Source organism: Molothrus aeneus, chromosome 1 (assembly GCF_037042795.1).
Source record: "Molothrus aeneus isolate 106 chromosome 1, BPBGC_Maene_1.0, whole genome shotgun sequence".
Taxonomy (NCBI): Eukaryota; Metazoa; Chordata; class Aves; order Passeriformes; family Icteridae; genus Molothrus; species Molothrus aeneus.
In genome coordinates, this window is record NC_089646.1 from 88590926 (window position 1) to 88614239 (window position 23314).

At 40.6% G+C, this 23314-nt stretch overlaps 1 protein-coding gene across 15 annotated transcripts in view; it reads left to right on the forward strand.

Moving 5' to 3' along the window:
* Nucleotides 1-23314, forward strand: part of LOC136563103 (poly(rC)-binding protein 3-like) — a 500444-nt gene that overhangs the window by 436013 nt on the left and 41117 nt on the right. For all 15 annotated transcript variants that reach the window (XM_066560312.1, XM_066560287.1, XM_066560296.1 and 12 more), the window contains 4 exons: nt 3177-3326; nt 15954-15977; nt 16074-16106; nt 18871-18987. In XM_066560312.1, coding sequence (XP_066416409.1) covers nt 3249-3326; nt 15954-15977; nt 16074-16106; nt 18871-18987 — 252 coding nt within the window. In that variant the 5' untranslated portion in view covers nt 3177-3248. The remainder of the gene's footprint in view (nt 1-3176; nt 3327-15953; nt 15978-16073; nt 16107-18870; nt 18988-23314) is intronic.

Here is a 23314-nt window from a genome sequence, read left to right on the forward strand (position 1 = left end):
CAGAATACTTGCCCTCTCAGGACAACTGAGGCAGATGTGATTGACCTGGCATAGTAAAAAGTCTTCTCTCTTCATGGTGTATATGTAGCTTTTAAATACTCTTCCTTAGCATGTGAGACTGCCTTTTTGAATTAATTCCTTTTGTGTCTCACACAGCTGCCTAACTCCTTGCAGGCACACACACTCCCAGCCCTCCCCCAGACATCTGTTCTGATTCTCAGTGCCAGGTGCCAGAGTTTAAGCTTGTTGGGAGGAGGGACAGTGACAAAATCCTTCATAAAATCAAATAGCTGTGGCTTTTTTAACAATATTTGTGGTGGAATTTCATTTCTAATCTCTGGGTTTTTGAAAAGAACCCAAAAAGCGTTAGCCTTTACTACTGATTTTTTTTCAGGTTTTATCTGGAAAAGGTCAGGCTTGGGTGGAGATTGGTTTCTTGTTGGGGTAAAGATTTTCCTCCATTTTTCTTTTCCAAAGTGATGCTGTGGCATTCCAGTAGTAAGAGGCCATGGTAACTGTAAACCTGTTTCTAGTCTGGAATTATTTTTCCCATATGGGAATACATCTCATTAGAAACACAACTGTACCTTCATCACTGAATTTTGATCCACAGAGGTCTTACATACCTTGCTTCTACTTGAAACACAGTTGTTCTTGAAATCTTCCAAGCACGCCCTAAAGCTGCCATCAGTTTCTAGAGGTCTCAAGGGCCAGTGTTGCTCTCGTGCAGTTCAGAATGACAAGGTCTAGGCTGCTGTTTATGTACCAAAGTGCTCCTGTTTGGCACTTTGGGTTTGCTTGGGTTATCTTTGACAGATCAAAAAATGCTGGGCTGTCAGAGCTGGGGCATTTCCCTCAGCAAGGAGCAGGTGAGCAGCATGAGACCAATCCCTGTCTCAGCCTGGGAACAACCGCAGTCATCTCTGCTTCACACTCTGAACTTCTCAGAAGGGGCTGTCATGGTCCTCCAGTTGCAGGTTTTCCCCTGAGTCCTGGTCTAATCTTAAACAAGTAGAGTACAGCTGATACCCTTCTCTGCCATTCCCTGAGATCTGCCTTGGAACGTTTTCCTGTCACCTTCTTGCACTCATGGTGCATCAGAGACATGGCCAGGCTGCTTCTGTTTTCTGCCTTCTCACCCAGGCACCTGGATTCTTGTTTCCCTTTCTCTAGTGTGCTAGGGAATATGTAGCATAAGGGATAAGCCTAGAAATGTGAAATAAATGGATTTATATCAGCAGCTGTGATCTGGGTGGTGGAGGACATGGTACTAAATACTCTTAGTCCATGCTGGGTTAGGGGAAATGAGGAAGGTGGAATGAGGAGTTTCAGCTGCTCTTTCTCACTCTTTCTTTTCATCTCTCCTTAGGCATGTCTGCCACTTATTCTTGCAGTCACTGAAGGCACCAGAACTCTCTGTGGCCCTAGTATTCCTGTAGAGTCTTGAGAGAAAACTCTTCCAGTGTATTTCCCAGGGGCAAAAACATCAGGAGTGGCTTGGTCACTCACAAGCCCTGGCTGAAATGAGAAGTTTCAGCTTCGGAGAAATGACTCGGTGTGGCAGTCTTCAGATAACACACAAAGGGCAAAATGTGTAACAAGGGGAAATATCAGTGAGCAAATTTAAGCTACATAGAGTGGAGAACATTTTTCCACACTAATATTAAATGTGTGAGACCACCACTTTTGGAGACCAGATGTATGGATTCAAGAAGGCACTAAACAAATTCATGAAGCTGTCCAGCAATGGCTATGGGAAATGCAGGTCTGGAGGCAGTCTCCCAGGGTGTCAAGAATCACTGATTGCTGGCAGCTCAGCAAGTCCAACAGCAGTCACTCCACACTTTTCTTGGGCTCTTTCTTTAAGAATTGCTGTTGATGTCTCTCACACATAACATGTTCAGCCAATGTGGGCTTCACTTTGGTCTAGTAAAGTGCTTGGTGCCTCTTAGGATAGAGCTTAATCAAATGGTGAAACAGCCTCACAATACTTCCTCCAGACTTTTTAGGAGAATGATCCCATAGGCCCTTCCAATTGTTTAGGCCCATGCCTGAGCAATCTTGGCAAGGGGAGAGCAGCCTGCCACTCCAAAACACAAAATGGGTGTCCCTAGGAGTGGTCATTAGCCAGTGCCCTGTTTATATATAATGCAAGGTAGATATTTGGGAAGCCCGAAGATGCAAAGCTAATAGGGTCGTTACAGGGGATGGGTAACAAAAAAGGGATGGTTACTGAGAGGCATAATGTCTAAGGGTTTTATGCTTTCTAAGATAAGCCTGAAAAGGACAAAACTAAATAAGGAGTCACTAAGCCTTTTCTACTACAGAATTTGTCTGCCCTTGGTAATATTCCTTCCTGCTCCCATTTTTGTTTGTGCTGATAAATGTCCTTGCATTAATAAACTCATAATGCAGCTTGTTTATCCCTTCAAAGCCAGCCCTTGCAGCTTTCATTAGCATTTTAGGATATTTATGGCTTTGTAAATGACTGGAAATCTGCAATTTGTCATTAGGAATTAAGAAAAATCTTCCTTCCACTTAGGGTTGAGGCTCAGCTTTGGCCTTTGAGGGACTGAGCCACCTCTGGGCCTCATAGACAAAAACAAAGTCAGACAGTGCCCAGATTTACAATAGCAAGTGGCTCTTAGTTATTCAGATGTCTTTGATAATGTGTCATCTGCTGTTGCTGGCAGGGATCAGTGTTTAGGCTCAGAATTAATTTCTCTCTAGCTGGAGAGAAAACAAAAATATCTCTTCTGCAAGAGCAAAAAGAGAAAGATGTAGTAACAAGGAGAGAAATAAAAACAGCACCAGGCACGTGTAAAAAAAATGCATGTATAGATATATGTATGTAGCATATGCACACTGCAGAGGTTAACAAAGTGCTCTTCAGAAGAAAACGTTGTACTTCACTCTGCTGTGCTCTATACTTTCAACTTTGAAATACAGGAAGTTAAGAAAATTTTAAAGGTTTCAAAAGGGAGTTTATCTTGTAATTGGTGAAGGGCTAAAGAGTTGGATGGGGAGGGATAATAATCAAAGGAGCCTTTTCAGCACTAAACTGTAGTCCAGAAAATCAAAGGAAGGAATGTTAATTGGTTTGTACAACATGATATCCTCAGTTCAGAGTAGCTTCAGCCACTCAATGGTACTTTTTCTTTTTTTTTTCCCTTTAGGTTGATTAAGTGAATAGAAGAAAAAAAAAAAAAAACGAAGCTACTTTCAAGTATTGAAGATACAAGGCCAGGATGAACACGAAGGACGGAAAAGTGTCTGAAGGAGGTCTCAATGTCACTCTTACCATACGCCTTCTCATGCATGGCAAGGTGAAGCATTTCCTATTGCCTGTGTGTTGAGTGTGTGTGCAGCTACCAGCAGAGCCTGGCACTATCATTGACAGAGGGTCTGCTCCTCCTCCACCTTGAGTCAAAAGCACCATTGCCACAGCCAAACAAAAAATCACCCCCTGCCTTTCGGGGAATCTTACTGAAGTTCACGCTGCAGCCCAAGCTCATTGAAACAATCCCTGCCTCTAACAAACCCATTTTGAGCGGATCCGGTGGCAAAAAAAAAAGAAGTTCTTCCATTGATAGTGAGCCAAATTGGGCAGACCCTTGCAGGAGGCTGACCTGCATACAGCTCGCCTTCCTCAGCATTTGCTGGGTTTTGCAGGGCTTTTTTAGGATACCAGAACATCGTCTCATGTGAAATAATTGCCACGGAGTTGGTGTCTATTTCTATTGAATGCAAATGGGGTCCAGTTCTTCATTATTCTGCTGTAACATCTCATCAAAGTGAGCCCCCTGATATGCCGGGGGTTTGCCCAGGTCCCTGTGGGTTTGGGTCAGAAGACTGACTCTCATTTCTTTTCTGTCCAGCGCAGCACTTAAAGCATGCAGATAAGTGGGAAATCTGTGCCACAGACAAAGTGCCAATTCAGTATTGTCAGATTTAACAGTCTGGCTGCTGCTTATTTCACATCAACAGATCATAAAGTGAGCTTTTAATTAAAAAGCACATTTCATAGGTTTGTTTGTATTATTTGCATCAGGCAACTCCAGACATTTTTAGGCTTAATGAATGAATGTTATAGAAAGGAGGTGGTTAAGTCTCATCCTTAACAGGGAACAGTGAAAATATAATGCATATTATTCTGGAGATCAAATTTGTATATATAAATCTAAAAAAATATTTTTACTCCTAGAGTTTAATTTTATCACTAAAATGCTTATAAAATTTAAAATAGTGGATGTTTTCAAACTATGGTATGAACACGCATATGATAAACCCATAGCACAAATAGGACACTAAGGTATCTCCCATTCTATTTTACTTATGGAGAAGTGTGAGGGGGTACAGCTTAAGTTTACAAATTAAAACCCTCAGAAATTAGGTTATGTCAGATCAAATTATGTTTTTTCTCAGAAATGATCTAACCATTTTGATTTTTTTTCCCCCTGAAATATTCAGCTTCAGGCAGGCATCTGGTGTGTAAATCTGCATCTTAAATAGGGATCTGTCAAACAAATTTAATAACACTCTCTCTTACAAAACCCACCTAAAATCTGTACACGTGTCTGTGCTCAAAATTAGGTCTTTGGGGTTGATTCTACTGGTTTCTGGTCCCAGTCCATGAAAGCATTTGAGCACATACTTATCCCAGTGGGTATAAGCAGCCCTACTGGTTGCAGTCACATTCCCATGTGCTTAAGTGATGGTGTTTTGGGCTTTTTTAATCATTGTCAGACAGCTCTGCTTGTTTCAGAATCACGCCTTTAAAGCAAAAATGAAGTGTCTGTCATTTTCAGGACATTTTATTTAAACTGTGGGCTAGGATTATTGGAGTTTTTTTAAATCAGAAATGAAATCAGATAAAGTTCATTTTCTCTGTTAAACATCATTGATTTTGTTTGCAGCTACTTTTAACAATAATGGATGGTATGTGTCCAGCCTTCAATGCATATGTAGCCCCAAGGGTCTAAATTAAACCCACAAAAGCTACAAAGTTCAAATTTTACCTGGATCTATACCATGCATCCTCAGTTAACAAGGCATGATGGGTATTCTGTTAGCTCCACTATGCTCTAATCATGTATCCTTTTGTGCCTAAGTATTGGAAAGGGTACATTAAATCAGAATTTATTTTGGTGATAAAAGTCAGACGCTTTCAGTTTCTTTGATGTCATTTCTGTGATTTAGAAATGATACAGAGGAATGAAGGATGTCTGAATCAATATGAACTCAATGTGAGAAAGCATTCTGAAAGCTGTATGTGCCTCTGGAAAAGAAGAAACACATTTCTAGACTCTTTCTTGAGATTTGTTGTGGTAATGACATCAGTGGAAGTTGTTGATCTCTAATATTCCTAGACAAAAGAATTTGTCTAGAAGCAGAAGCTCGTCTGTAAATAACTGGTTAGAGCTTGAGAGAGAGGAGGAGGAATAAAAAGGTTTTTAAAATAGCAGGAGCAAACTGCATTCAGTTATTTTTAAAGTAAAATAATTTTAATGTTATTTATTAATGCGTTGCATGGAAAAATGAGGTCCTCTCCCTACTATCTTTAACTCTCTATGTCTAAACCATTATTACCAGTGTACCTTTTGCATAAGGAAGGCCAATGTGCTTTGAGTTGTTTGCATGCATTTTGATTGGAAATCCATAAATTGTACTACTGTGCTTGCTTATCTTGACTGTAAGTCCCACAGACTTAGGAAATTTTCAGCATGTACTTTTAATGTGATTTGTATAGAGGCTTTAAGTCAAGAATGGACACCTTAATGAGGCAATCAAGGTAAATTCTATACCTGCAGAAAAATGAGGATTTGTATGAGTGGCCAGACCTCTTCAAGATGGTAATGAATAAAAAAACCACCACAACAAACAAATTATGTTGTAAAAACAAAAGACATTATCATGTGGTGAAAGGAAAAGAAATAGGAAGAGTTCTAAGCTCTGGGAGAACCAGGGCCAGTGTCTCCCCAGTGCAGGTAGGACACCACTGATCAGTACCTTTGTTTTATCTTGCTTTGGGGAAAGGAGTGTCTGTACATCCAGCTGAGCTCCTGCCAGGCTTTTGCAGCCTCTGTCTGAGGAAGCTGGGATAGTCCCTGGGAGCACAGCCACTCAGCCACAGCATAGCAAGGTTTGGGAGCAGCCAGCTGGCAGCAAGGCCAGGCACAGCCTTTATATTCTCATGGCAGAAAACGTGGTGTTAAGGGAGGGCAGCAATTTTTTTATCAGTGATAGTGGAAAAAGAATTTGTGCCGGCCCTGCAAAAAGCCAACCGCTGCTAGGTATGAAAGGTTAACCTCAGAGTAACCTCAGTGTTTCCAGGGCCTGGTATGAAAGGTGTCCTCCTGAGCTGGGACTTTCAGAGATGTTGTGATGATGTAAAATGAAAGGCCTAATTTTCATCTTTTGCCATGTTACATCAGTGACAAAGCTATGGTGGTGTTACAGCCCTGAAGAGAAGTCATGAGCAACACAAAACATTTGTCACATTTTCTTGTGATGAATTAGAGGGCAGGTGTTGGTCAGGATGCTGCAAGGGCAGTGCTTAGGCATTCCTTGCATCCACAGAGAAGCAACTGTCAGTGTCTGTAGGAAATCTCAAAAGCAAGATTAGGAAAAACTTGTTACGAGGATGTGTGAGGAGGGATGGAGGCTGCCTGGGCGTGCTGCACCATCCATCACTGAAGGTTTCTAAGGACAAGTCAGACAAAACTGAATTCATCCTGTAAAGCTGCACTTCACAGGCACTGCAGCCTCTGCTGCTCAGCACCTTTCTGACCAAGTTACCTGAATGCTGCTCCAGAGGGGTCAGAAACAGAAGAGTCTTTTGAGGGACATGCAGTTAGAAATATAGAATATGTTAAATGATGCAGATACGCATTTTCATCCTTTATTAATGAGAAAGATTCACCACATTAAGAAATAAAGCTGTTTGATACATTTCAGTAGAGAAAAACAGGGAATATGAGTTGAGGCTGCTTACAGTGCCCTACTTTTGTATTTTCCATCTGATTCTTGCTGTTTCTTGAAGTAAAATAAGTAAAATCACTGTGTAGAAAAGAGACATGAATGAATGTGGGTATTTTATGATCTTTGTCTACTTCAAAACTGTAATTTCTGGACAAGATTGGAGTACTGTAAGGATTGCAAGATTTCTGCTTTCAGCAAAGGCAAGAATAGCCATATTTGCCCAGACCACATCACTGGTTTTGAAGGGCATAAGGAAGACAAATGAAGTGTATGTGCATTCATGGGCAAACAGCCCCCAGCCATCAGAGCCCTCTGTATGGAGAAGCAGAGCTCAAGCCCCAAAAGAACTCTATCTCTTACTTTTTCTTCCTTTCTAAATTTTTGTCAAGACAAAAATTATTTTGGCTCTTTGCGTGTCATAGAGTATAGGTGTAGACCTCCATGTTTCTTACCATTCCTTGCTCACCTTTTGCTGAATTTTCTATTCCCATGACTTGTGGCTGATTTTTCCTTGCTTACTGCCTCAGGTAATGAGGTTGAAAGACTGAAAATTGTAGCCTTGCCCACAGGTATCTGCCAACATATTAACATATGACATTTGACATCTGCAGTGGTCTTGAACTAGGTTTGGTCAGTTCATGCCCACGAAGAAATAACTTGATAAAGTGCCTATTTTAACTATATTGGATAATGATTACATGATTTTGGACTAGTTTGTCTTTGTATACAGCTAGTGTTAACAGGCTGATTAAGACTCTGGAGACTCAGCATTAAAATTTAATTTTAGATGTTGATGCTGAAGAGACTATGGCAGTAGAAAGGTCTTAAATCTCAGGAAAGCAGCTTAATAGAGATTTAAAAGCCAGGTCCATGAAGTGGAAGAGGAGAAAATGTTTAAATGGGCCAGTCTAGAAAGGGCAGCAGGTCACAAATCCACTATGAGATCCACCTCCATCTCATGGTGGTGGTGCAAGAATCTCTGCTTCCTCCCTCCAGTACAAACGTGCAGGAGAAATCATGCACTGTTTCCAAAGGCACTGTGTGAACATGTGCATTGATCAAATCATATTGGGTGCAGTGAAGTCTGCAAGAAACCAAAGTAGAATATAGTAATGTATTGAGCCTGAGGAATCTTTTAGAGAAAGAGAATGGAGTTCAGCAATAAAAACCAAAATGGATTAATGAAGTCAGATGGTTAGGAAGAACAAGGAAATAATTTACAGGTAGGATGAAGGAGTGAAGGGAAAACTGGCAGGAAAGTAGGACTCTTGCCAAATACTGAGGTGTAAATTGGAGAGGTGAGGCAATTAACTGGAGAAGGTAATTTAGAAGATACATGTTCAGTGACAGAGGGAAATCTGGAAAGCGTAAAAGGCTAAAAACATCAGATGTGTCAGTGTCTAGAGAGTGGCACATTTGGGATATGCTATGTTGGAGAGGAAAGCTATTTCAGCAAAAGTGTGTGCAATTTTGGATGTATGGTATTGGTGCATCATGGGGCAAGGAGAAGGTAATTACCTTGCTGTTCTTCTGGCAGAATTACATCTGCAGTTCTGTGCTCAGCAGCAGGTGCCACGTGTGTGAGTGATGGTGAAGAGTGACAGAGGGGGAATTCACAGAAAAACAACGAAAGTTTTAGGAGACTGAGGAGACTATGCCTAGCTTTCTTCAAACATTCTCATAAATACATATTATAAATACAAATGTTACAGTATTTTGAATGCCACAAGTGCTTGTGGCTGGAAATAATTATATAAAATACTACTTTGAAAATAAATCCAATAAGGGAATCCCAAGAAAAAAATCTGGTATAGACACTTTTGTTATGTTCTGTACGTCTCCTATGCAAATTTTAAATATGTCCAGTAACGAGTAGCATATGTATTATTAGATTGTATTATCTGCATTGATGGAGGAAAGATATGATGACTGAGTGGAGCTTTTCTTTCCCTGATACCATTTGCTCAATGATGCATTTCTCATTCAGCAGCAGTGAATTAGAAAGATGTATCTGCAGTCAAATGTTTGGGTTTGGACAAAACCCTATGAGTGCCTTAGTACTTACAGCATAATTTTAAATTCCCTGAGGAACTCAAGGTATCTGAGTTTGAAATTATTTCAGCGGGATCAATGGGTGACTTGTGGCACTGGAAGCACTGGTTACAGTGACCTACATCCAGCTTCAATGGTGGCTTTCAGACATGTTGGTGATTACTTTGTGATGCTACATACAGAATTTTTACAAGAAAAAGAAAATTTAGACTCATAAAGTAATGGCTTACACTTAACAGCTCAAATACAGAATAAAATCATTAGAAAAATTGCCTTTTTCATTAGTTCAGATAATACCATTTTAGCATCAGGGATTTCTGTTAGTGGCTACTTTTTTGGTGCCTGCTTAATTGCCTCCCTGAAAGACCGTAAAGCAAGTACAGAAATTAATTTTCCCCATCTTAAAGGTAATTACCTTCCTTTTCCATTTTTTATTTTTTACTTATTGAAATACAAAATGCAACAAAGTAACTTTAAGAATCACCTTGTCAGTAATACAATCCAAGCCATAAAATGCTAATCAATCCAATGTTTGTTCTGTTCTTTCCAGTTTCCACAAACACTGTCAGGGTATTATGAGGATTGACTGTCCTGCCTATTGCTATTATAGTTCCTGTTTTGTTTGCTTGCATTGCTGTGATACCTGAGAGCCCTGGTCATGGAACAAAACTCTGCATGTAGATGCACCACACAAGATGGACTTCTTCTCAGCATTTTTGTAGGAGCAGCCAAGATATTCTCACTAACCTCAGAAATCAGCAGAAAGGAAGAGAGTTCCCCCAGCCCCTGGGCACTCTCTACTCCCAAAAACAATCTCCATAGCTGAGTGTTCCCACTTCTACCAAACAAAATCTCCTCATCAGTGTGTGCCTAATGAAGATTGCAGAAGGTACACGCCCTACTCAGTGCTGCTGCTTCAGCATCACAAGTGCAGGGACAAACACAGGGACAGAACCGAGTTTTGGGTTGGTTTTAATAGGGAAGGATGGGAGCTTAGGTGTGAAACTGAATGTAAACTGGCTATCCATCTGCTATCAAAAAGCAAAGGAAAAATGCCCATTGGCACAGCTGCCCAAAAAAATGTTAGATGTATTTGCAGAAGATACATAATACTGGAATCTCCATCAGAAAAATTATAATTTTTAGATTTCCTCATGCACTACCACATTTGTTAGCAAAAGATCTGCCTCAGTAAGGAAGGCCTTGGACTGCAATGCCTTTCTAATTTAGGGCTGTGGGCATCAGACGGTGACTACTGAAGCATCACCTAGGAACATGAGATCTCCCATGGCAGTGAGGCTAATCCCACGTAATCCCAGAGCACAAATCAGATTCTCAGTTTACCCAAGGTGGCTGTTTTTCCTCTGAGGCTGACAGATTTCTCTGAGGCTGTCATGTTTCCAAAAACTGTCTTTTCTTCCAGTCTTTGAAAAATGCTGATGCCCCACATGCTGCATGCAAACGCGTTGTTCAGAGCGGCTTTGTGGAACATGTTCTTGGGGTCTTCCATGTAAGCATATTCATGAGCTTAGGTGACTATTGACAACTCTGTCCTCAGGTTAAGGTGAGGGGAGAGAGAGTTGAGTTATGTTATGCCTCCTTATGGATGGCAGAAAGACAACTGACCTGGATCTGGAAAACTTTATCAGCACAGCTGTTGTGTGCTGTTGCCAGGACCCCTCCTTGTCCCATGACGGGTGTTTCCCCACCAAGGAAGTCTGTATTCCTTTCCTTTCAAAGCTCTTTTGTTTGTAGACTCCAGCCCTACTGGTTCTACCTTGTCCTTGCTTTGTAGAAAGCAGGTTAGCATGTGCAATCAGAGCATTGCCTGAAGGAATTCAGGCTTTAGGATGGAGCCTGTGCTTTGTTGAATGTTTTGAGGTGAAAGCATATATTCCTATATTATTTCTTAAATGTATTTTCCTTCGAGACATGGCTTTATCTCAGGGATCCTATGAAGTTTTTGTTCCATTTCCCCCATAGCACTGATAATAAAAGCTGCATGATAATAGAGCAAGACCTGTGTGTTTCTATGATCCCACAACAGCTACCTGTTTTTGTTTTGATTTTCCAGGACTCAGTAATTATTAAACCAACCTCACACTTTGAAAAAGTAATGGAATTTCACACTTTATGTTTACAGATCAAAGGTTAATCTTTAATACAAGGTTTGTTGTCATTTGTTAAGCCTCTTGTTTTCTTAATATGACTGATTTCTTTCTCTTGCTATTCAAAGGACACACGAGATAATTGATTAGGAAATAGGTTTCTTCTACAACCAGTTTTATATCTTTGTTTAGTCATTCTTACCATCAAGAGCCCTGCAAAAGCCTTGACTCACAGGAATTTTTGCTGCCCCATTTTGTGCTGTCTTGTCTTTACCACAGATGATGCACAATCTGCAGAAATAGCTTCTTAGCTATAAATAGAGCAGTTCCCAAGTGTTCATTAAGAACAAAATTAATCACATTCTTGTGAATAAGGTGTGCAAATAATATTATATGCTACATTTCAGCCTGAAAGAAACCATCCCCTGTTTTTACCGTTGCTTTTCCTCAAGTTATCTGCAATGAATTGGCTGGTTGGTTAGCAATATACTTTACTGATGCTGGGCAGTCTCCCAGAGTTTGTTGGTGAGGTCCAGCTCTTGTTTTATCTACTTGATTAGAAATTTCCTACTTAAGAAAATCATAATGACAACTCTGTCCCTCAGGCTTGAGAATTATCTTCAAGTTATCTGAAATCAGCATCTGGATTTCAAAATATCCTCCATTATCTGTCCCTGGACTGCAGCGAGGGTTGTTTGCCTGACTTACACTGAACTCCAAACTTTTAATGAACCAGTGTAGGTGACAGACATCTTATGCACTTAACTACAGCACATCTGATGTCTGGCAGATCTAGAAACATTTTCTGAAGAAGGTAAAGCCATTAAAGTAACCTTGGTTAGAAATAATGCTAAAACTAGAGGGTCATAAAAATGGTGTTAGGTATCTCATTTAGCAGTAAATTTATTTCACGGTGATATGAGAAACTGTATGAAACAAATACTGGACTGTATAAAGAAACACTAAAGGTTTGGTGAAGTAGTTTGATAGTTTGAAGAATGAGGTGAAAAGAGTCTTTTGATTTAATCTGTGGCTGAAATAGGTTTCTCATCATAATTAAAGACATCATCTGTTGTCACCAGTACTTTCTAGGGGCTTTCCTAGAAAAAGCTAAGGCCCCAGAAAAGTCTGAAGTGACCCAATTAAAACCATTCTATTTTTTAGGTTTTTTTTCCAGTAATTTGTATAAAGCAAAACTCTGAAAAAATTCTGAAATGTCCATGTAAAGTTAGTGCTTCTCTCTGCCCCTGTGATCTTACCTCACATGGCCAAGCAGAATCCCATCTCCCAGACTAGAGGGAGAGATGGCATTGGCTTGGATGTTTTGTGACTGGTTTATAGAAAAAGCTCTAAAGTCACCTTTTGATGAGAGAGATTTGAAGTAGTCCATATGATTACAGTGACATTTGCTAGCATGTTCCAAGGAACTGGTCACCAGTCTTACTGAAATATTTTTTTCTCAGTGGTATTCACACAGTTCTTCTACTCATTTCTTTGGTGGCTTGTGCTCTTCATTAATAAATAACAAAGTGATGATCAGTCATGTAGAATTCTTGTCTCCACTGAAATCCAAAGCAAAACTCACAGAAAATTCAGTGAAACAATCAGCTTGAGAATCTTTTAACTCTATGCTCTCCTTTGCTTGTTCAAATACTCCTTATTTCTGTGTTAGAAATGGACCATCTTTTTTTTACTAATGCTACAAACAGTACATGACTTTTCTGTTCCTAAAGCAAAGTATGTTCTCCTATTTCTAAGGAAGATATTTTTGCATTTATTATCCATGACCCATCCATTCATTTCTGAAAGAACAGCCTCTCTCATTATGAGCCAAAAGATTGAATGGCTTGGGACAGATTTTGTATTAAGTTTATACTGACAGAGCCTTGGAGGTTCAAGACTAGGCCTACATATTCTAATGAAACTTCAGGTATACAAAACCTGAAGTTATACCATGGACTGCTTGCCCATAGCAACTGAAGCAAAATGCTCTTGGCCCTAGCAAAAGGTCCTTCTACCTCCTAAGAATTTTTTTTATGAAAGTAATTATTTCTGAAAGCTGGAACTGAGAAGAATGGAAGAAGTTTTTAAGATAAAACTGCCAGATGTGCTAAGTGGTCACATAGGAACTACTGAACATGGGGGATTCCCAAGCCTTGTCATCACTGAGAGCCTTGCTCCCTATATTGCCCATTCAGCAATTACTGTGAGATTGACAGTTACAATGAAAATGTAAAAAACAGTAAGATCTTAAAAATCTGGAGGAATGAGTGTCCCAGATTTGTGTCACTGCTGACAAAAAAGCTGCATCTCATTTGGGAACCTACGCAGCATGCTGGTGTGGCTGTCTCAGCCACCGGAGGAGGGGTGACCTAAAGCCGCATATTAAGAGAATATTACAATAATTTAGTTACAAGACAGAAAACTGCAGTGAGCCCTTTCATTCCCATTCTCACAGAGCTGCTTCTCTACATTGTATGTACAGAGGTGCAGATATCTCATAGTCCCAAATGGACATAAGCAGCTTTGCCAAAAACACTCACACAGCTGTGTCAAGTGTAAGGTGTCAAGTGTAAGCTGTGTCAAGTCTTACACTGGCCAGCAGAACTGTAGGTTTGTAAAGCAGATACCACTGGAAGATTTGCACTCCTCTCTGGACAGTATCTGTTCTCAGGTCAGTGTACACAAGAGTGCAGAATGCCATCTTGAGAGAGCAGTTGGAAGAGAAATAAAAAAGGGAAATGGGAAACAGGAAAAGCACAGTTTGAAAATATGCCTGAGAAGGGGCCTCACAGGATTGAGCAACTCTGTGGCTAATAAGGCATTGACTTCACTGGGGATAAGGCTATGGCTGAAGAATCACAGACCAATGAAGGCTGGAAGGGACCCACAAAAGTCTCCAGTCTGACTTCCTGAATCAAGCAGATTGCATTGGAGCAGATTACACAGGGCCTTGCCCTTGGGTTCTGACACCTTTAAGGATGATGATTCTCTGGGTCCCTCTTTCAATGTCCAGCCATCCCCATGGTAATTTTTTTTCCTGACATTGAGTAGGAATTTGATATTGTAGCTTGCTTTCCTTATTGTACACTGCAGTAAGACTCCCCTGCCATGTCTTTTCTTCTTAAGAACAAATGTAGTTCTCTCATCTTTCCTCATGTGTCCTGTGCACTGGTCCCCTGACCAGCTTGGTGGCCCTGCATTGAATTCACCTCAGTGTGTCCTTGTCTGTCTTGTACTAGGAGCCCAAAAGAGGCCACAACCCTCCAGGTGTGCTCTCACAAACAGGACGACAAAGAGCCATTTGCCCTAGCCTGCTGGCTACACTCCTGCTAATACAGTCCAGCCTTTGATTGAGCAGTGTGAACTGCTGATGTACTCATTTATTTATGTAGAAGTTCTGAGTTAGGACCATTGAGACTTTTTCTGCAAAGTCAGTTTTAAGGTCACGAGTTTTTGTCCAGCTTGTCTTCCTGCATGGGCTTTTTCCGTCACAGACATGGGGCTTTTCATCTGACTTCATTCTACTCCCTGAGCTTTCTCCTAGCCCAGTTTTCCAACCTGTCCAGCAGTGTATTGACCGTTCCCCTCAGTCAGGTGTTGTGTGCAGACTTGCAGAGAGCGTAAGGGAAGGGTGTGCCAGAGTTCATTGAAATAGGTAACTTTGTCTCACTGGAAAGTCTTCATGTCTGGTGAACAGGATGTGAGGAGTTGAAAGCACAAACAGCTTCATGTTAGGAGCTTATAAACAACTGGCAAAAATAACTCAAGGACGCTGCAGGTAGTTCTCTCCTGCAGAGTGAAGTCAGTATCACTTTATCACAAGCCCATCACTGGATAGAGCGTCAGAGGACAAAAATTTCAAAAATTCTACACTTTGGACTGTGTTCCAGGATGGATTACACTGAAATGTATGGACTGGGTGGGGGGAAGTGGTGTATCATACATCTGAGACAGCTCAACCATCTGAGGCAGTCTTTAACTGTAGAATTAGATTTCACAATTTTTGTATAGAAGAGGAGTTTATTTTCCTTTAGCTGGTCTCTCCATCACGTGATTTCCAGTCTGATGTGGCAGATGCATGATTTGTGTAACATGTCCAGACTATTCATTTTAGTCTTAATAGTTTCATTTTTGCTACCTGTTGGTTTTATTAACCAAGATTTTAACCCTTGAGATGTTGCCAGAACTGCCACATTGTTCCCCTACTGCATGTTCACAGCCATACTTCTCAGTAGTTTCTTTGCTTTGGTGGAACATTGTAGGAGGCCAGTAGCAATTCCCAAATCCCTAAAAACTGATTAGCAATTATTGTTCTCTAAGTGCTTAATAGGGAGATTAAGACAGGCCACCAGGTGTTTACACAATAACACTTGGTAGCATGGAAATTCAGCTCTCAATATTACAAGGCGTGAGGAGGGTAAATACCTGCCCTTGGAGAAACCAGCAATTATTTTGATGCTTGTATTACACCTCATTTTCTCCCCTAGATTGTGCAGTTCTGATATTTCTTAACTTTTCATTCCCTGATAGGGATTTGTCTGTGTTTATAGTAGCGGGATGGATCTGTAACCACGAGATCGGTTTCTGTTAAAAGTGTTCTTCTTGCACGATCACTTGGCTGCAAAGCTGCATTTTTAGTCCATCCCTTTGTATCTAACATGGCATATTTGTATACAGCAACAATGGAAGGGAGCTATGCTTCACACTGAAGGTTTGAAATAAATGATAGTGAAATAGCTTAGGAACAGCACAAATGCTCTTCTGTAACAAATCGTATCATTCACGGTGTCTCTTTTTTTTCTGTTGCAGGAGGTTGGAAGCATTATCGGAAAGGTCAGAAAATAACTTTATATTCATGTCAAACTATTGTATATCATTTCTCTTTTCTTAGCCCAGGCTAACGGGGTTTTTTTTGTGCTTCTTTAACAGAAAGGTGAGACAGTGAAGAAGATGAGGGAGGAGGTAAGACAAGCTTTGATGTCTTCACTTGCTTCCTTTCTGGCTCAGAAACAGTGAGTTCAGCATGTGCAGACCGATGCTGCCATCAAGTGGGCCGATCGTTCAACATCCCTGTTTTTTGCAAGCGGTGGGGTATAAATATGCTGGCCTAAATTAAACATTTTTGTTAATGTAACCTCCTTATCGCTGCAGCAGTCTGGAGTCTTTCATTCCCCTAGCGATGTGCCTGCTGCTGCCTTATCTCAGAACAGCTCACAGCATGGTTCTGTGCATCAGACCCACTGTATCTTTCATTAGCATATCAACATCAGTCTTGCATGTGGCTTGGCCTCTTCGTAGAGTTTCCAAAAATCTGAAACCAAGTGTTAGACTGATGCACATCAAGTTTGAGGGTAGATTCAAGCTTCAGCAGAGCTGGAGCCAGACGTGTATAAGCCAGAGCATCTCTCTGCCATGTCTTGGCAAAGCTTTAGCTTTTCCTCATTTTGCAGCTGTGAGTAGGATGTGGGCAGAGTAGGCCTGCACACCTGCCATTGCAATCCTTTGAAAAGGCTAAAGACAAGTAGGATTAAAAGAGGGCACTGCATAAATCTCAGCCTCTCCAGTGTCTGCAGGCTTCTTTCCCTGCCACAGAGCAAGCTGTGCTATCTTCAGAGGAGTGTGCAGCTCAGGTTCAGGCTGCAGACCCACACTGGTCCTGCAGCACATCCTACCTGGAGATCCATGTAATTTTTCTGCTTTGAAGCAACTGCTGAAAGGAGAAGTCAGAAGAGAAATCCTACTGTTTAAACTTTAGGAGTGCAGTGTATAGAGGATGCCTCAAGGAAAGTCAGTTTGGCTCTAGTAAAGCTGCAGTACATTACTGTGTCAGCTGCTTCGTTGTTTCCTACTCTGATAGAAGGTCTGTGGCAGGGAAATGTCGAAGTATTTTAGTAAAGAAAATTGCAGACATTCATCTTTAAATATACTCAATAGGGATTTCATTGTCAGGCTGACTGAGTTCTGAACTCCTTTTTTGATGACATGTTTTCACCCATATTTTCACACGTTTGCTAAGACTTAAAGAAAAGAAAGATAAGAAAAATTTTTTCCAATGTACTAGATAAACTTAATTAAGCACATTTTAGTGTAATTATTAATTATGATCATGAGCAGGTATCTTTGCACATAAGTTGTATGCACAGAAGGGAAGCCATCATTGGAGAGTGCTCCTGACTTCCGAGTAAAACATCTTAGAGAATACCTTTGATGTTTGGTCTGTCTTTCAAGATAAATATCAAATATTCTTCTAATCCTGCACCCCTACTGTCATGTATATGTGGTCAGAAGACACTTTATTATTTTTGTTATTTTTTTAAATAATGGAATTGTGTGCATCTTTATATCAGCACCGGACTAAGAGGCTGTATCTCCACATGATGAAAATTTGGTCACTCTTTAGATTACTACCTTTTTCAGTACTTCTTTAAAAACAAAATGCAGCTTTTATTTTGACTTCCCTGGAAGATGTGGCAGCGTGCACACCATCTTTATGGTGTGAAATGTAGCTTTGTCTTTGGGGAAATGTCAGAGACAATTCTGTCATTGAGGAAATGTCAGAGACAACTTCAGGTCTACAGAAAAGTACAGAACTCTCAGTTCTGTGCTCAGGTCGGTGGCAGGAAAATTTTTCTATCAGTAGTGTTGAGCCTTGGGTTTTTTTCATACTGTGTGAGGGTGCTGTCATATGGGGAAGCACAGTCTCTTGCAGTAGAGCAGCAGCATGGGGTGGTTAAGGGCTGGACACAACACATCAGCAGCTGTGAGGTGACCCTGCAGGCAAAGGGCCAAACTAACCCAGCTTGTCTCACATTTGCTTCAGGCCCTGATCCCCAAGAAGGTCAGTGCCTGTGGGTGAGTTGTGGCTCCAGAGTCTTGTTAGGCTGCATTAACACATTTCCAAGACTGAAATCTCAGAGAATGCATAGGGTGGCTCTTACCTGAGGCGGATTTGATCATTATCTACACTAAAGATCCTCTTAAATATATATTAAATTTGTATATAAATTTCTAAATATATAAAACCTCCTGGTTGAGACATTTTCTCTGCACTGCCACAGTGACATAGAGAACTGAGTATACTTGAGAGCAGCCTGGCTTCTCTAAGTCACTTCAGGTTTTCTAACTCCATCCAACAGGCTCCTTGCCCTATGGACACAGTACTGTTGATGTTTCCTGTCCTACCACTAGTTCTTTAAAGGGATGCTCAATGCATATTGGCTGCTGCCTTCACATGAGGCACATCTACAAGGAGCCTTCTCAATGGTGCAAAGCAGGGCCCCAGCAGAGAGGCAGAGAAGCCAAGCCCCACCTTTGGGGCTCCAAACCAGAGAGGTGCATTGCTCCTGGAAAATGCTGGTCCTCCCTGGAGACAACTACCTTCTCTTAAATTCTGCAGCTCCAGTCCTACTTAAGGTTAATCCTGCAAGAAGGAAGGAAAAAAAAAACTTGATTATGCAATTATTTGCAACTTTGAGTTACAGAGGTGCTATTTGCATGCTGCAAAGAAGGCTGCAGAAGTATTTACCCAGACAGAATCCGGCTTCCTGCAGTTACATGAATTTTGGAATGTGATCAGTTTATGCTGAAATTATATGATGTTGGGGCTGCAGTTGCAGGGGAGGGAATTAGATGCCTCAAGGTATTCTTTCCCAAACTATATTCCTAATCCTACTTTGTTTGTTCCCTGGGAAGTATAACTTTGAAAAATATTTGTTCCTTTTGACAGAGTGGTGCTCGAATCAATATTTCAGAAGGCACTTGTCCAGAGAGAATTGTGACAATAACAGGCCCAACAGATGCAATTTTTAAAGCTTTTTCTATGATTGCACTAAAATTTGAAGAGGTAAGCAAATAATTTTTTTTTCTCTCTTCAAGTTGAAATACAAACACTGTTTGAATTTTCTCATGTTTGCTTTAATGTTAAATAGGATTTGTTTAATGTTCTATTTAATAGCAATGAAAGTGGTTATATTTTTATAAATGCTTTTGGCAGCAATGCTGAAGAAAAATAATGGGTCAATTTACAAAATGTTTGATCATTTCTTTTGCTTTTTGGAGGCTTCAGGGAAAAGCAATTGCTTCTAGTAATGTGTGCTAATGGTAGGAAAAATGTCTTGGAAAAATTCTATTCCCACTGTGGTTTGATTTGAAAAGAATAATTACCTAACTTTTAACTCGGTTTGTATGAATCCAGTTGGTATTGATGTAAATGTTATATATGTCAAAAGGAATATATAACTCATTTAACTAGAATTTTTTTTATTTTAAAAACAAGCTATATGATTACCAATTACCACATTTAAGGCTTGTCCTTTAAAACCAATTAAAGGCACTCAGAGTAAGTAATGCAGGAGTTCAATTCACTCTCTGTGAATGTAAGTGTTCTGTGCAGATATGTATCTAAATTGCTGAGATTTCCTTCAGTTTCATGGACCAGCTACAATTAGATATGGTCATTATTTTAAAAGAGAACCTCACAGAAAAGGCAGCAGAGTACAGAACATGAACCCTGGTGACTCTGGAGAGGATTTAACTCCCTCTGCTTTTGAAAATCATATGTCTAGTCCAGGCAGCCCTCCTGTCCTCTCTGGAGAGGCAGATGCCCCTGCAGGAAGCAGTTCACCTTCTCCTAATGGAGGAGCTTGCAGACAGGTAGACTGAGTCACCTGCAGCTGAAGCAAAGGGCAGGGTCTCGCCAGAATGGATTAAACTAGAGGGATGTTAATCCCTTTCTTAAGAGTTCTCATTTCTCCAAGTCAGCAAGGTTAGTCTCCACATCTCCACATAGCACAGGGAGATGGTGGAATTGATGAGAATTGTCAACATGTGCCTTTATTTAGGCACGGCAAATGTTCAAATTTAGAGCAACACAACTAGAAGAGAGCTCATAAGTCACCAGATGCAGTTATCTTCTAGAATCAACTATATGGCTTGGACTTGTAACTTCACAGCATGATCAAAAGCTAGTTAGATTTTTACTATTTCCTGATACTGGGTCCATAATTTCAGGTCTCTGATAATTAGACACCTTCTTTTTGCTCCTCACCTGACTTTATTCATGAACAGTTCATGCAGCTTTGTTTCTATGCCAGCACTGGCCATTACTTTAGATAATTCTTGCCTTTCCATCCCTGAGGTTTCCCTTTCTAGATATTTATTTAGAAACTGATTTTATCCCCACACACCTTTGCTTTTGCCAGAGAGAATGATCCAAGCACAGTCTTTCAGAGGATGCATTCCCCACCCATCTCATGACTCTAGTAGTCCCTTTCCACCTTTTTTCAGTTACATTTTATCTTGAATGTCTGAGTTAATTGTGGAAAGGTTGCAAATGAAGTTCCACAAAGGCTTATTTAACAGCATTAACAGTCCCCTGTCCTACTTATCGTGCTGTCATATCCCTGCCACTGCTGGAAATGGCTCACCTCCTATTAGTTTAATTCTTTGCTCACACCCATTCTTTGCCTGGTGGGTGTCCCCAGCTCCTGCTGAGGAGTTTCCACCTCTTCAGCCTTGGCAAACATTCCTGTCAGGCTCCAGACAAATGACTTTTTTTAATACTGCAGGTGTTAATCCCATTTATATTTCTTCAGTCCTTTGTGGGTTTTCAGATCTTCCTGTGTGATATTCCAAACTTTCAGTATGTTGATAAAATGTCTTACTTTTGTGGCATGGCACATTTTACAAGAATGCTTGGGGAGGTTTTTGCCAGTTATTAATGAAATAGTAATGATTTTGAGGTTTAAGCCTGCAGAACCACAATTAATTATATCTAACCCAATTTAAAAACTTCCTATTGTCATCTCTTTCTCCTCTTCATCTCCTACCCATCATGGACCAATTCCTGTTTCTTCTAGTTTAAGAGGTAGCTTGGTGCACAGCACCATACCCTCCAGTCCAGAGAATCCTGGAGAGAGCAGTGTCTCTGCTCTCTACAGGAAAAACATGTTCCTCATCCTGTAAAATGCTGAGAGAATCATTAGCACAGATAATCCCTGCCAGTTCCCACCAAAATGAGTACCCAGTGGAAATAATGCTGCATGTTTCATACAAACATCAAACACTGCATGGCATCAGATCCCCAGCCCACCACCCAACACGACATAGTCTTTGAAAGTGCTGTAGGTAGCAATAGGCAAAGAAAGCTGAAATTCAGGCATCTGGCTGGATTTTGCATTTTTTTGCACTTGCTGGTTTTAGAGGGTAGCCTGGGCTCTTCAAATGAGCATTAGCAAAGGAGTATTGGCAATCTCTGCAGATCAAGTACGGCTCTGAAATATCTGTATTTAGTTTTAACATAATAGGTTTGTGGTATATTTAAAAGAACAGCAGTAAAGAAACATGAATATATAGTACATATTGTATATATAATACATGATATATATATATATATAATCAGTTAGGTTCCCTATAAATCTTCCTGCCAATAAAATGAGGTAACTGTAACACTCTGCAGGCAAAATAAAGTGCTGTTTCAAAAATTACAAATTAGCTAGCTACCAAGTGCTATTTTTCATGCATATCTTTTTGCTGGAGATTTCTTCAGCCATTTAAAATATTCAGTCCAGCTCTGGTTATTGCAGCTATGTTGAAACAGAAGAAAAAAGATGTATGTGTGAGACTGCTGCTTTGAGGGATTATTTTGGTATTTGTCTTGCATGCCCACATGAAGACCTTGAACCCTTAATTTCCACCCTACAGCTGTATACCTAGAGATAAGCAGGTGCAGGAGGTCCTGGAATGCTTTTGCAATGTTAGTAAAATTTTTAAAATATGTCAGAGAGATAAAAAAAATGAGAAAGGTTGGGTTTGTCTTGTGGTTGTTCTGTAGCCTTATATAACTCTGCTTTGACAACGTTCCTAATGGAAGTTGCTTTTCTAGCAGTCTTATGATGAATTTACAAGTTAAGTAGGTATTTACATGAATACCTAAAGTGTTCACTGCAGGGGACAAAGAGGGTTGTTAGAAAATTACACCAACCCTGGCAGACCACTGGAAGTGCAAGAGGTAACATTTTAGTGCAGTCATTTTTGGACTGAGACCCAAGAAAGGCAGTTGTAACTTCACTGGTGAGTGGGGCAGCTCTAGCTTTGCTTGTAAATCTGCATAATCCTCTGAAAGCACATGGTACTTAAGCACTGGAATAACCAGCAGGCACAGCTCAGTAGTCAGACCTTCTCCAGATGAGTAAGAAAAGGAATTTTGGAATCCTTGTTCCTCTGTAAACATCTATGAAGCCCTTGTTCGGCTCTAGGAAGAAGAAGAGAAAAGGAATGTGATAAAAGCAGTTAAGGTGATAGCTTTCTGACAAACATAAATTCTTGCCAGTATAACTGTGATCAGTTCTGTGGTGGTAATTTCCAAGGGAGGAGCCGCCTCACAGAATCCTCCTTGCCGTGGAAATTGGACAGTTTAACATTTCCTTTGAAACCAGAAAAGAAGGATTTTGGTATAATTTTTTTTCCGTGGAGGTTTGTAGAATTCTCAGCTGCCAGGTTAGTTTGTCTTGGGAAGCCTTATGTGCTATGACCCAGGAATTCCAAGAGCTTCTGCTGGCTCTTCAGCACTTCCAGGCTCCCACTTAGCCTGTCTTGGCTGAGGAGCAGCCCACCAAGCAGGGAGAAAGCCATGCAAGGTCCAGCTGTAGTGTCTGCCAGAGCCCTGAAGAAATGGATGCAATGTCACAAAAAGTTAGAACTTAAATAAATAGGAATCTCCCAGTTTGAAAGATGACTGTTCTGTGGGAAAGTCCTGAGCCATCCGTACTAGGAAGCCAGTTCTGAGGGGGATTTTTTTCTGCTTATTTCTCCTTTGTCATGTTTCTAAGCTGGAATAATTCCTGTATGCACTCCATACTGCTGGGCCCCCATGTTTAGATGATGCTTTTCTTAAATAGTGAGGACAAAATAAAGAGAACAGTGGCTTCCAGTTCCTGCAAAGTGCTTTTGAAGGCAGAAATTTCAGTGAATGCTTTGGGCCAGGCTGCATATGATATGGAAGTAGGAGACATGATTAAATGTTGTGCTGTGTGGCTGATGAGGATTATTCACCTACATGTGCCTCCACCTGACACAAACATGATACAGCGAGATGGCATCTTCCAGCTGAAAAATTGACATAACTTTATCTCAGATACATGGGTACTGCAAAATTCTGTTATCCCTCTGGC